The sequence below is a fragment of the Symsagittifera roscoffensis genome, chromosome 9 (genome assembly GCF_963678635.1).
Source record: "Symsagittifera roscoffensis chromosome 9, txSymRosc1.1, whole genome shotgun sequence".
Taxonomy (NCBI): Eukaryota; Metazoa; Xenacoelomorpha; order Acoela; family Convolutidae; genus Symsagittifera; species Symsagittifera roscoffensis.
The window spans coordinates 22,015,254-22,028,857 of NC_087070.1; the positions used below are offsets into that span (position 1 = coordinate 22,015,254).

Sequence of the window (13,604 nt, forward strand, 5' to 3'; positions counted from 1 at the left end):
AAGTCAGTTTAAATTAATATTTGAGTAATTTTGAGTGTTTTTGAAGATCAGTATTCAAATTTTGTTTATGAAGTAATCTTTTTTTCGTACAAATAGTTCAAATTTTCTTAGTTAGAGTTTGGTGCAAACCATTCTATTAGTGAAAGTTTGGTGCAAGCTATTCTATTAGTGAAAGTTTCGTGCAAGCCATTCTATTAGTGAAAGTTTGGTGCATGCCATTTTATTAGTGAAATTTTGGTGCAAGCTTATATATTATGAAAGTTTGGTGCAAGCCAATCTATTTGTGAAAGTTTGGTGCAAGCAATTCCATTAGTGAAAGTTTGGTGCAAGCCATTCTATTAGTGAAAGTTTGGTGCAAGCTATTCTGTTAGTGAAAGTTTGGTGCAAGCCATTCTATTAGTGAAAGTTTGGTGCAAGCCATTCTATTGTGAAAGTTTGGTGCAAGCCATTCTATAAGTGAAAGTTTGGTGCGAGCCATTCTATTTACCCGGGAATTTTTATCCTTATTTTAACTGGCTGATAACAATCCAAGTTGTTGTTCCGACTTTTGAAGAAAGTGACGGATTATTTGTGCTCAAGGTGGTTTTTTCTCCATGCAAATTTCGGCTTTTTTAATAAACCATTTTTTTCGGAGTTTTTTTACCATCTGAAAGGTATTGTTGTCCTGAGCACAAGATTAAAACCTGTGATTTTTTAAAAGATAATGGGGGTTTGAAGATTGCCAGTTTGGGAACTAACACGCGATATATTTTGTGCTTCTAACGCTTAAGCGCCGATATATGCGGTCAAATAATTATTGAACCGAAATTATTTCCTTTCTCTTAAAAATTTTGCATTCTGATTGGTTGAAAATTCGCATCTTGCAATATGCGAAATTACCAAGTGATCTTTATCCCACCTAAATCAATTTGGGGGGGGGGGGGGGTGGGGGGAGGGGAGGGGAGGGGAGGAGAGGAGAGGAGGGAGAGGTAATGGGATTGTTCACATGGTCCAACTGCTCGGCTAAGTTCGAACGTGGGGGATGGGGGAGGGGAGGGGAGGAGAGGAGAGGAGGGAGAGGTAATGGGGATTGTTCACATGGTCCAACTGCTCGGCTAAGTTCGAACGTGCAAATCAGTCTAAATCAGTCTAATTAAGAGGGAAAAAGGATTCTTCAGTTTTAATGTTTCAACTAGCTCTTTCAAAATTGGTTTGGGCAACGAGTCAGTGAATGCTGAGCTAGTAATAATTAAAGATCTTTATCCAGGTACAACATGATGATCCGGTGCTGGCGGGAGAAACCGGAGGAGCGTGCCGACTTCCCTCAGCTACTGACCGCACTCTCCGATGACTCGGAGGAGAATCCTCATTCGTCCCTCATTCAACTCAACAACGACGACAACAGCTCTTCGGGGGAGCAGCACCACACCGAGTGTCCCCCTCCCCCCGTGCCCACGAAGAAGCCAAACAATGCACCTGTGGGTCAGACTGGTCCGAGTCAAAATGTGTTGGGTAGCCAGAGAGGGTCTGTTTCTGGTCAGCAAATGGGATTGGAATCGAACACTTTGTCAAGTAAGATTTTTGACCTTAATAGTTTGGTTCTGGGAGCTTTTAAATTCTTAGATTTGTTATCTAAACTTGGTTTTCTCAAAATGGGTTTTTTAAGTTGGAAAAGAAATGACCCGATTTTTGCAAACTGAAACTTTTTTTCTTAATTTTAACTAAGATTTCATAAAAAGGTTCAAAGATTTATCAATAAATTTATCGTCTGTGTTTTAGGCTCTGAAGCTGGATCCATGAAAAGAAAAATGTCATCTCCGAATATAGTCCAATCGCAATTGAGATAAGAGAAAACGAAAACCGAGATACGAGTGTGAAAAGTAACGAGACCGCAACTTTAAAATTTATTTAATTTTTCAAAAATTTCAAATCGTAAATTGCTCCTTTATAATTTGTTTTGTAATTTTACATCGTTTGCATGCTTTTTAATAGATGAGTCGTGAGATAGCCGATTCTGAACATAAAGCAAATGATTGGCTTTTCAAGAATTTTTTTTGAAAAAAAAAATGGATTATAATCGATTATATTGGATTTAGGGTTGAAAAAAAAATCGATTATATTGTTGAGAAAAATGGATTATAATCGATTATAATGGATTATAATGGATTTAAATTTTTCCAAAGTAATCGATTATAATCGATTATGTGGTCCAAAATTGACATGATAATCGATTATATTGACAACATTTTAGTCAATAAAAATCCATTATAATGATTATAATGGATTGTAATGGATTTAAATTTTTCCAAAATAATCGATAACAAAACTATCAAAACTTTTTTCAAAATCTCTCATGGTTTCTGCCACATCTAAGTTTGATGTTACAAAAAAACATTCAACACTACATCTTTCACTTAAGCCCGACGCAAACTTCAAAGAACTACGCGCAAGCAAAGTACCAATCCAGTTTCAAGACAAGTAAACAGACTTTTCGACATTCTTGAACAATACAAAAAAATCTCACCGGTAAGCGGAAACCGGAAAGAACAACAAATCCAAGGAAACACACTAATTATTTCCATAATTATTCTCTCGAAAAGTGAATCACTACAAAAGTTCTAGATGAACGATACATCAACTCCTTAAATGATGAATCAAATTGCCATTGACCTACAGAACCAAAACAAGTGTTACTTAAAAAAACAAAAGACTAGTAGTATATCACTGACGATAGGAATAGCGCTTACAGCCAAATACCACTAGACAAACAATCACCTCGACTAACACAATTTGTGTCTGGAAATCAACAAAAGCAACTCAAAAGACTGTTCTACGGTATATCCATAAGACCAGCAGCTGTTGGTTATCAGAATCTATTGCATACAACTCCTGAACTAATAACAAAAAAACAACTGTAGAAATATCACGAAAAAAATATTTTTACGCAAAAGACGAAACATCACCACAATTAGAAGGTAAGCACGCAGCAAAAACTGACTCTTATACTAAACAAATAAACTCCTTAGAAAGTTTTCCTTTATATCTTGACTGTCAAAACATTCACTATGAAGTAGATTTATTAGAACAATACCCAAATCTTAGATACCCAAATCTTAGAATACTACTCTCAAGACACAAAAGTACCTTGTCCCCCACTGAACGCATTCCTTATAGGTTTTCATACCTCACATTCCTTACATACAAAAGGGCATGCAGAGTCAGAAAAGAAATTTTTGAATTTTCCGAATGAACCAATATGAATCAAAGTTTTTTGCAAGGATTGTCTAACATGTCAATTAAACGAACGTTTCCGACACCAAAAACAACCAGCAGAAAAGCAAGGTGTTATTGCACAAAGTCTTCAATTGAATCACAGAATTTCTTTTGACACCAAAGGCCCAATATCACCCTCCTCAGACAAAAATTCGTATACAATGGTAACAGTTGATGCATTTACACATTATGTAGCTTTTAACCCTGTACCTCATTGTAATGCCTTTTGTGCTTACACAACATTTTATGAACATTGGATAGCAAAACTTGGATTACCAGAAATCCCTGTCACAGAAAATGGCTTAGAATTCATTATACCTTCTTGCCTTAACAAAATCAAACCTAAGCCCCGAACATTCCCTGCCCCATTGACAATTGGTTTAGTTGAAGGCTTGAACCGCTCACTACAAGAATATTTTCGATGTATATAAACGAAAACGATAAAAAACACACCGAATGGTCAATTGACGTAAAATTTTTTCCACTAGCACAAAATTCTCAAATCACAGCAGCTTTTGGACTATCGCCATGTAAAATGAATTTTGATCAAAAACCTCAAACCAACAATGTTCACAGTAAACTCACCAAAAACCGCACAAGGTTTTTGTCAACCAGCTAATGACTCATTTTGTTATAGTTTACTAATTTTTTAAAACTAGCCTCTGAAACGCATATAGAATGGATTTTAAACAAAGATAAAAAAACATGATGAAAAATATCAAAAAACTGCAAAGAAACTGTTGCAAAGACAAGACGTTCAAACCCATGTGGTCCAACCTAATCACTCAACCTAATAATAGAAACATTTTTAATCCCAAACGTTATCATCCAAAAAAGAAATTAGAAAAACTACAACCTATCCTAAAAGGACCATTTAAATAATCAAAAATCTATAGTTTTCACATATAAACATATCGATCAAAACAAAAAGAACTATAACAACATCGAAATAATCTCTTACCATACTACCCAAAATAATACGCTTTTCGCGAATTAACACAATTGCACTCCTTCTTAGGAACAAAAATCAATGAAAGAACCATATAAAAGATTGTACAACAAAAGACACAAAATTCAAGTCATTTACTTCAGTCACCCGAAATAACTCAAAGCGAAATACCAGCAAAAATTCAAAAGCAAATAGTTCAAAAACAAAGACTTAAACTACATCGTAAACAACAAAAAAAATCCTTTAACCAAAAATATAAGAAAAGTTACATCAACGCCAACTATCTCATCTTAGAAATCAACCAAGAAAAAGTTACAAAACCTCTATTCCACAATCTAAAATAATAAAGAAAGAATAATCTCAGAGACCCCCTGATTAGTTAGACACACTCATCATAATCTTAAGGGAAATTGGAAGCAATTTCTAATTACAATTTTTCTTTTTCTCTCTTGAAATAGCTGGTTCAAAATCAACCAATCAGATTGGCTTAATCTCATCTCATTTCTCTTTAACCATCACCACTATAATTAGCCGATCGGTATATCTCCAACTTGAACTAGATCTACAACTATAACTCAAAGACCTCCTCCAGGTCAAAAAAAGCACTACCCTTATTTTTGACAACTGAAACTAATATCATTTGTAAATTGCAACTACCTTCCATCACTCAAAATGAAAATCAACATTATCAGCTCATTTATACCCCGCTTTTCTCCAAAAGAAAAAAATCAATGAAGCTTGAAGCAAAAATTCATCTTGATGACGTAGCCGATATCCATTCTATCTCTCAGAAGCCCCTAATTATCCAAGAAATAAAAACAAGATTCAGAAAGTTAACACCTAAACACTTCACCAAAAACTCTTCATTTTCAACCCACTTGACAAAAAAAATTCGACAACACTTCCCTTCTACCTCGAAAAAAATTGAAGATTATTTCGATAGAACAAACGGTTTTCAAATTTTTCGTTCAAACTCAAATCAACAAGTTAAAATTTCTCTCATTTTTTTCACATCTTTTTCAACACTATTTCAAATACTATTTCAACAGCATTTTTCTCATCACCGATTTCATAGAACTAGTATTTCTCTATTTTCTAATTTTTCGCAAGCAACAAAAAATTTTCTGTTTCCTAATACAAAACTATCTTTCTCTCTCCAAAACCTTTGACCACCTATTCAGCTACAAAACTTAACGTTTATCTGATTGATACAAAGCCTACTGAGCAAAATAGATACTTTTTTTCTGTTTGTATTTTTTCTCAACTTTCTTGTTTCTTTTTTTTTGACAATTTTCAAATGCAAAAATAGCAATAATCAACTTTGCATTCAGAGCAATTTTGTTCATCAATTTCACAGCAGAAGGTTTTGAAGAGCCTAAACTTAAGTAAAACAAAATAAACAAATATATTTCAAAATTGCTAATTCAGGTCACATAAAGGGTTACCCACCAAACACTGAATCCCAAAATACCCGAAAACACCAACATCTAGCCAAACAATCCAACGCCAACCATCAATACGTATTTCATTTGTGGTAAATTCTTAAACTTTTGAAGAAAGACCAGTACCATTATCCGAACCGTTAATACCAACCATTCGTCAAGCGCCCCTAAGTGAACACATTACGAACTAACATATAACATCTACCCATCACTCCAACAAGAACTTAATAGCTCTAGACACTTAAACTGCAAAAGGAAGACAAATTAATCATCCCGCAGTTCATCCCAAAAAAAATCCATCAGATTATTTAGGATCAACACCAACCTCTGAACAAATTCGAGAAAAACCCTTCACTCCTTCCACTTCATCACAAAGACTCCCAAATTGGATTACACAGAAATTTTCTCAAAGTGAACCTAATTTGGTAAACGACCCAACAAAAATCTCATCAGATACCTCTCTATCGTTACCAGAAACCCTATCACTTCCATCATTAACTTCGGTTACAGGTCGAAACCCATCAAACATATTTCCTGCAAGTTTTTCAAATCATCTAAAGAAGGTGAACTACTAGACACAAATACACCTTTACGATTACACTGAAAATTTTTTTTAAAGCACCCCCTCCACTTTTTGGCCAACACCTCGATAGCAATCAATTCGAGAATTGGGTACTTAAACAGATTTCAATATCGACACGATCTTCTTAAGGATATTCAAGAACATAATATATAAATTATTCACAACATAACTTAGCCCGTAAATTCGAAATCGTAAACTTAAACAATATAGTACTTCAACCATTACTACTACTATCACCACTAAATATAACATCTCAATCCTTACCCCCTCCCTCTATCACAAGAGAACTTTTAAACAAACACGACAAATATACAAAAAAGACCATCGGTAATATCACACTCTATAATCCTTTTTCAGGATTGTAGTACACATGTTTCTCTAATAGTTCTTTTGAATGAACTTTCCTCTTTTAGTACATCTAGAACCTATACCTCAAAAGATCCTTTCTCCCCAAATAGGCTCATAAGAAATGCTTTTCACACATTACATTACTTAAAAATGCAAATAATGAAGTAACACAATGCAATTCTGAACCACAAGACAATGAATCAACATCGATAGTAGCAAAACTCTACTCTAAAGCCTGAGCTACCACTTAAACAGCAAAAAAATTTACAGTCACACTTTCAGAAAAGAAAGTACATTGCTCTCAAGTCTCAAACATCAAAAAAAAAACTGAATCGATCATGAACCCTTTTACCGAAGTAATATCAAAAGATTTTCACATCTTAACCCTGAAGGTTGTGAAAACGAACTACAACGTTTGAAAAAAAGTTACTGATGAACTTAAAAACGGTAAATTACAATTTCTCCAAATTTTCCCAGACGCGGCACACCAAGCACAGTTTGAACGACATCAAGGACATATAAAATTAGACGATAAATTGCCATATCATGGCACACACGGATGTTTAAATTATGATCTACACGATAAAAATTGGATACTATATATCAAAATCAGTAATCTATCAAACTGTAAAGCCGACACCAAAGGCTACCAGGAAAAAATAATTATCGATTGAAAAATTCAATAAGAAAAAACACAATTAACAGGAGATCTATAAGATGGCACCATATTGTATCAAAATCCACTTACCTTGCAAAAAAGATCAAGGATTCTGCGATCTCTTTAAACGAACACAGCAACCATAGTTTGATTCCTTGAAGAAACTAGCACAATATTTCAAGTTGCTAAAATGCACGCAAGAAAGAAAAAACTCACAAGAAAGATTTTGTCGGTTCCATACCCGTTGAAAAAATCAACACTGCTCGAATCAGGTCAAATTGAACTAAATATTGAAATATAGAATGTATAAAGAAAAAATTAACACGTTTTCAATTTTACCCTGAAACGGAAGTAGCATGTGAATATCCCAAACCACTTTTCCGAACACAAAATGCAGAAATTCTTGTCAAATACGAAAAAGGTTTTGCATAAAAAACAGCCAAAATAATACACGACATGACGCAACCATATGAAAACACAGAAGACGACAAAATCTATAAACCAGTAACATTTCACAAAAACGCCGGTAACACTGGCAAAAAAATTCATCCAGAAAATTAGGATAGTAGAAGGTTCCAAGAACGTTCTATAATGAATAACACGTACTTTGGCGAATTCACCATATTCATCTTGATATGAAACTGGACTACACTTTAATTAGAGTTTTTCAAGAAAGGTCACTCTCTGGATTAGAAAAATTTCATCATCTATTTGAACTAGAAAGAACACAAAAACTACAATCACTCGCTTTAGCAGTACCAAAAATACCCTCAGCAGAATACCGTTTGTCAGGAAACTACTCAAATTTCATCGAATATGAAGACAATTTTCTATGATATTACATGTGCACTAAGGAAATTTCACCACTTTAACTTTTTGAAGATAAAAAAAGTTACCAACGTATACCGATTTTTCATTGAAACAAAGTACATTTCGTAGATACTATTACGACGAACCTGTTTTTGGGTTACAACTGTCCCATGTGGATCTGAAAATAGCTACATTGCAGTACAACCAAATCAACTATGAAAGTTTTTTCACCCGAGAGCATACGTGCAATTGCTCGCAACCCAAACATAGTTCTACAATCGATAAGTATTCGCTCTAAATCCGACATTTAACATGTCAAGAACGAAGTGTTAGTTTTTCTAGGACGGCCTTAGTATTTTAGAAAAATTGACTATTTTTTACGCAAGGTTTATTTCAAATGGAATTGTTTTTGTTACTGCTAAACGGAACCTAATATACATGCGAAATACACACACACAAGTCAAAAAACAAGCAAGCGTAGCACGCATTCTATTTTCAGATTTTGTTGGAATGTTTTCCACCTCTTTTGATGAAATTCTCCTTGATGCTCAGATTAGTGAATATAATAAAAAACTGTCTACCAGACCGAACACATACGACACCCCAAAACATAATGCAAATACAACACCTACAGCACCAGCACATTTACACAGTCTACAAAATAAACATCCCTAATCTTTAATTCCACAAAGTTATTGAAACACACTCCTAACCACCACTGAACATACATATCAGCCTAGTAATTTCCAACGAAGTCCACGATCTCATATAAACACATCATCAACTTAATACCGACGACATATATGAACAAAATGTAGAAAAACACACAAAAAACTTTCGTTCTCAAAACAATCACCTTTTTAGTCCACAATGAGCAGACAAAAAGGATCCCTCAACCTTTTGCTTTCCTATCTTCCATTTCTGCAACGCCACACATCCCTCAATTCAGTCTCAGATCTCACTTACCCGGTTCTTCTTCTAACTCATCACGCATGAACTCAGACGACTCAAACCAAATAGTTTTTAACACCATTAATTGACAATTCTTTGATAATTCTGATCCAGAAACCCCTGATTAATTTTTTGACTCGAAACCTACGAGCCCTACCAGCTTTTTTAAACCAATTTTCCCACCTATATTTTCCCCGTTCCATGATGAAACCCCTTCCTCCACCTCTTCACACACTGATGCAATACCTATCCTTTCACCTTTGTCAAGGTAGGAACCCGACATACCCAGCCCTGTCACAGATAATCAACTTGAGCATGAATTAGACAATTTTACAAATCAACAGTAACAGAGTCATGACACAAATAACACAATAAGAATTCCCAATTAACACGTTCAGCCACCACATTCGAATCCTCTGTCTCTTCTGTTCATATTGCACCCACACGAGCACAAAGAGTTTTGAAACGAAAAATCCTTAACAGCACACCACAATTCCTTATTAAGCGCCAGGGTTCACGCCAATCATTTTCTCACCATCACCAACACACTAACACGCGAGATTTCCTTCTTCAGTGCTTATAACTACTATCCGCCTATATCCCCTCTACAAATTGAATAAGGAGAATCAAAACACACCTTACGTTGACGAATGTTTTTCCTCCCTACACTCTCCTGGATCACCTACTACAATTTTACAAACCCACTAAAACTTCCTTTGAAAAAATAACACCGATGATGCTGAGCTCTGTGACTCCATCATTCGTCAATTCAACACTGCATTTCACGGGAACCAATTCATCGCCATAGGTTCAAACCAAACACTAAACAGAATCATAGAACCCAACGCAAATCGAAATTCTTTTAACCATTACGATCATGCTGTTAACAGATATATGGAAAATTCCCCAAAGGATGACGACCCTAACACTAACCTTCAACTAACAGAAAACTTTTCATTAAATCAGAATATATATTTCATCTAGACAGTACTAAACCAAAACTTGATCACATAATCGCTGATGCACTACCAACCACCAAAGCTTACGAGCCATTCTTTAATAAATTTAATTTCTCCTTTTTTTAAACTTCCTATTACCCAAAGAAAGAGACATCTACTTTTCACACGAAATATTGTTAAAAAAGAATCTAACTCACTCATACTTAATACAAATTTATACAAAGACATTGCAATCACATTTCACCATCCCGCATCCCGCATCCCGCATCCCGCACCCAGATGTCTGTATATTAACTCAAAATACAAATCAACGTTTTTCTTAAAACTCGTATCTTGTATCAAATCCACTAACTTGCACGTAATTATGATCCCGTCAGCAGATGTAGATAGTTTGCCCACTGACTAACTTTTTCCCACTCGAAGATGCACGCCCCATTATAAACAGTCACGAATATAGAGAGCCCTTTGAAATAGCCCTACTCGAAAACATACATAACCTGAAATTCAATCACAAACTTTATAACCTAATTCAAAACACAAATTTCGACTTTTCAACAATTAACGAAGATGTATATGTCATCAGAGCGCTTGAATTTCTTTGGCCACTGCTTCGCACTAAAAACGTTATCTGCATGCTTGCCAAGCTTTTATTAACATCTGACACAATCAAAACTTACTTCACCCCATGAATTTTTCCCTGAATCAGAGCCCTTGTAACTATGAGTTTCACTATTTTTTACTAGCAAAAATACAAAAGACACTCACCATTTTTTCACGTGTTTTTCTTTTTTTTTAGAATTTCACAAGTCAATTATCAAAATGATTAAAATCAAAATAAAAAGTTACAAATTCACTCTAAATTCTCAAATTTCAATATCTAACAATGAACTGAATTATCTTAGTGAAGTAAAACTTTTAACAAATGCAACAAATTAATAATTCTGTAGTAAAATTCAAAATACGAAATAATAAATTATTATTGCATAAAAACTAAAGATTATTAACTTTTTTATATGTGCTTTTTTTGTAAACTTTCGAAGTTCTTATTTATTCGCCCACATTTCACGCACTATATCCCTCAATTTTGAGTAATTCGCCAACGTAGAATTGTTTAATGAATGAATTTCCAGTTTCAACATTTATGATAACAATTCTAACTTGTTTTCTCGCGTTTTTGAACTTTTCCTGAACCCGGTAGGAAGTAATTTTAATCAAGCTAAAACTAACCACCGCGGCTTACTAACACCACTAAACCAACCGCATGTACAAGAAAAACCCATGGTACTCAGACCAGATTAGATTCAGATTAAAACTGGATAAATTAATCTTTTGAAACCCACTTTCAAGTTTCATTGAAACCACTGAAAATACCAAAATTCCAAAAAAAATCCAATCAACAATGTGTTTTTGATTAAAGGACACAACCAAAGAAAAAAGCGAAAAAAAAAAGAAAAAAAAGTTGAACACAAAAAGGGACTCTTCTACTTCAACTGGCCTCACCACCCAGTAGGACGTCCTGAACTTGCTCTATAGCCGGCCTAACCCACCGCGCTTCACCACGCGTAAAACACGCACTCTTTTTTTGACGAGAGTAGCTCTAGGGAGAGCAACTATTTAAACTAATCGAAACTAAACAAAAATGCTTTTGCGAAAACAACTAGTAAACATCATAACCAAAAACAATCTCGCTAACAAGATATAGATATAACATACAATGTATATAGATTTATTACAGCAGAAGGAACGACCAGCAAAGAGAGATGAAAATTCGACGAGCTTCCAATTTTGGAATGGCAAATCTATTGGTTTGTTGCCGTAGTCACAACCCTCACAGGATTTAAAGTATGGACCCAACATCGCAGCAAAAGTACTTATTGAAGAATAACATTGGCCAACTCGATGTGGACTTCACATACAGATCCTAGTCACTTGGCGCTTCACACAAAGAAGTCAAACTCCAGCTTGCACGTAGTCTCGCTCAAGCGACACATCATTGCGTCAATCTGAAATCATGACACGATCAGTCAATACGATCTAGGATTTACGAGACCCACTTCTGAAACACGAACATCTGCCTCTCTATGAAGACGTCTACTCCGAAACACGAATAACTGTCTCTACTTCGTCTCTCATTCAGTCACTGCTTCAAAAGATCACTACTCTAAAAATCAAGAAACCTCTCCATTCATCCTTCACTACAATAAGCAATTTGAAAAATAAACTCTTCAAACCCCTGATGGGTGGAACCAGTTTAAAAAAAATTTTTATAACGAATTCTATTTTTGATAAAACTATCTTTATAAAATAATTCTTACTACCCGTTAATAATCCATAACTAACACTGACAACTATTAGTAACGCTTAAACTATTCATAGTTTCAGCAACTGAATAACTTAAACATAACTTAAAAGACAGTTGTTCTCCTTCGAAACATTTCCAGATATCTAACTCGCAAATACCAGTATACACAAGATCTATTGAGAATAGGATTTTTTTTGTCGCCACTTTCCAAGAAGTGCCTGAAAACGCCTTTTTTGGCCCTTTTTATAAACATTTTCCTGTCAAATTGAGTTCTTTTATAGTGGTTTGGAAGAGCTCAGAAAATCAATTTGGTCGACCTAAATTTTGATCATCATCGCGATATAGTTAGCTTCTCAAAACGCTAGTGCAATCACATCATCGGGATAATCAGGTCAAACTGCGTAATTTGAATCGTAAGTGGATTCCAGACTAAAACTACAGAAGGCTCTTTCGATGAAATCACAGCAAGAATTACTTTAAAAACCTTTAGGGTTATGGTATCAAGAGGCATATGACTAAAACATTTCAACGATCAAAATATTGCGACATACCCTATTGCGAAATTGGTATTTGAAGAAAAGCAGAATCCGTAATTTGTTAGCGGAACTCTACTACATCTGGGGATTCCGCTAGCAAATGCCAAACTCACAACAACTGTTTTGCACAAGCTTGGATTGAACAAAACTTCTGATGATGCTTCTACCATAGAGGAAAATTTTATTTACAAAAAAATCTATAGAATTCCATACGTAAAGACAATTACATAAAATTTCTATGAGAATCATTTGAGCATATATTCGTTTCAAGCTTGGATTGTACAAAACTTCTGATGATGCCTTTACCATAAAGGTAACATTTCTTTTGATAAAAAATCTATAGATTTCCACACGTACAGACAATTATATAAAAAAAATCTCTATGAGAATCATTTGAGCATAAATTCGTTTAAAGCTTGGATTGAACAAAACTTCTGATGATGCCTTTACCATAAAGGAAACATTTCTTTTGATCAAAAATCTACAGATTTCCATACGTACAGACAATTACATAAAATTTCTATGAGAATCATTTGAGCATAAGTTTAAACTGAACGACAGGCATTTTTGTCCAAAAAAAGTAATATTACCTATATATATGCGGAACTTCAACTTTCAGCTTCAACAATCCAGCTGTCCAAACGGGCTGCTCCAAAGGACTCGAAGGCTTCTGGCTTCAAGACGCTCAAGGCCCTCTTCACCAGTGGACCCATGAAGTCAGCAACCCCATCCAGTGCTACTAATTCTGAGCCTGGCAATCATGGACCATCACCTTCTGACACGCCCATATCTGGACCTTCAAGGCTTTCAGAGG

At 34.9% G+C, this 13,604-nt stretch overlaps 1 protein-coding gene across 1 annotated transcript; it reads left to right on the top strand.

Moving 5' to 3' along the window:
- The first annotated feature begins 1,252 nt into the window (after window positions 1-1,252).
- LOC134854656 (uncharacterized) lies at window positions 1,253-1,873 on the top strand. The gene is made up of 2 exons (XM_063871003.1): window positions 1,253-1,551; window positions 1,759-1,873. The coding sequence occupies exons 1-2, from the start codon at window positions 1,254-1,256 to the stop codon at window positions 1,824-1,826; spliced, it is 366 nt and encodes a 121-aa protein (XP_063727073.1). The 5' UTR covers window position 1,253; the 3' UTR covers window positions 1,827-1,873.
- Window positions 1,874-13,604: the final 11,731 nt, after the last annotated feature.

Excerpts from the sequence above, each read along its gene's own strand:
- LOC134854656 (XM_063871003.1), top strand. The coding sequence starts at position 1,254 with ATGATGATCCGGTGCTGGCGGGAGAAACCGGAGGAGCGTGCCGACTTC. Across the intron at positions 1,552-1,758 it reads GGAATCGAACACTTTGTCAA|GCTCTGAAGCTGGATCCATG; the intron begins GTAAGATTTTTG and ends TCTGTGTTTTAG.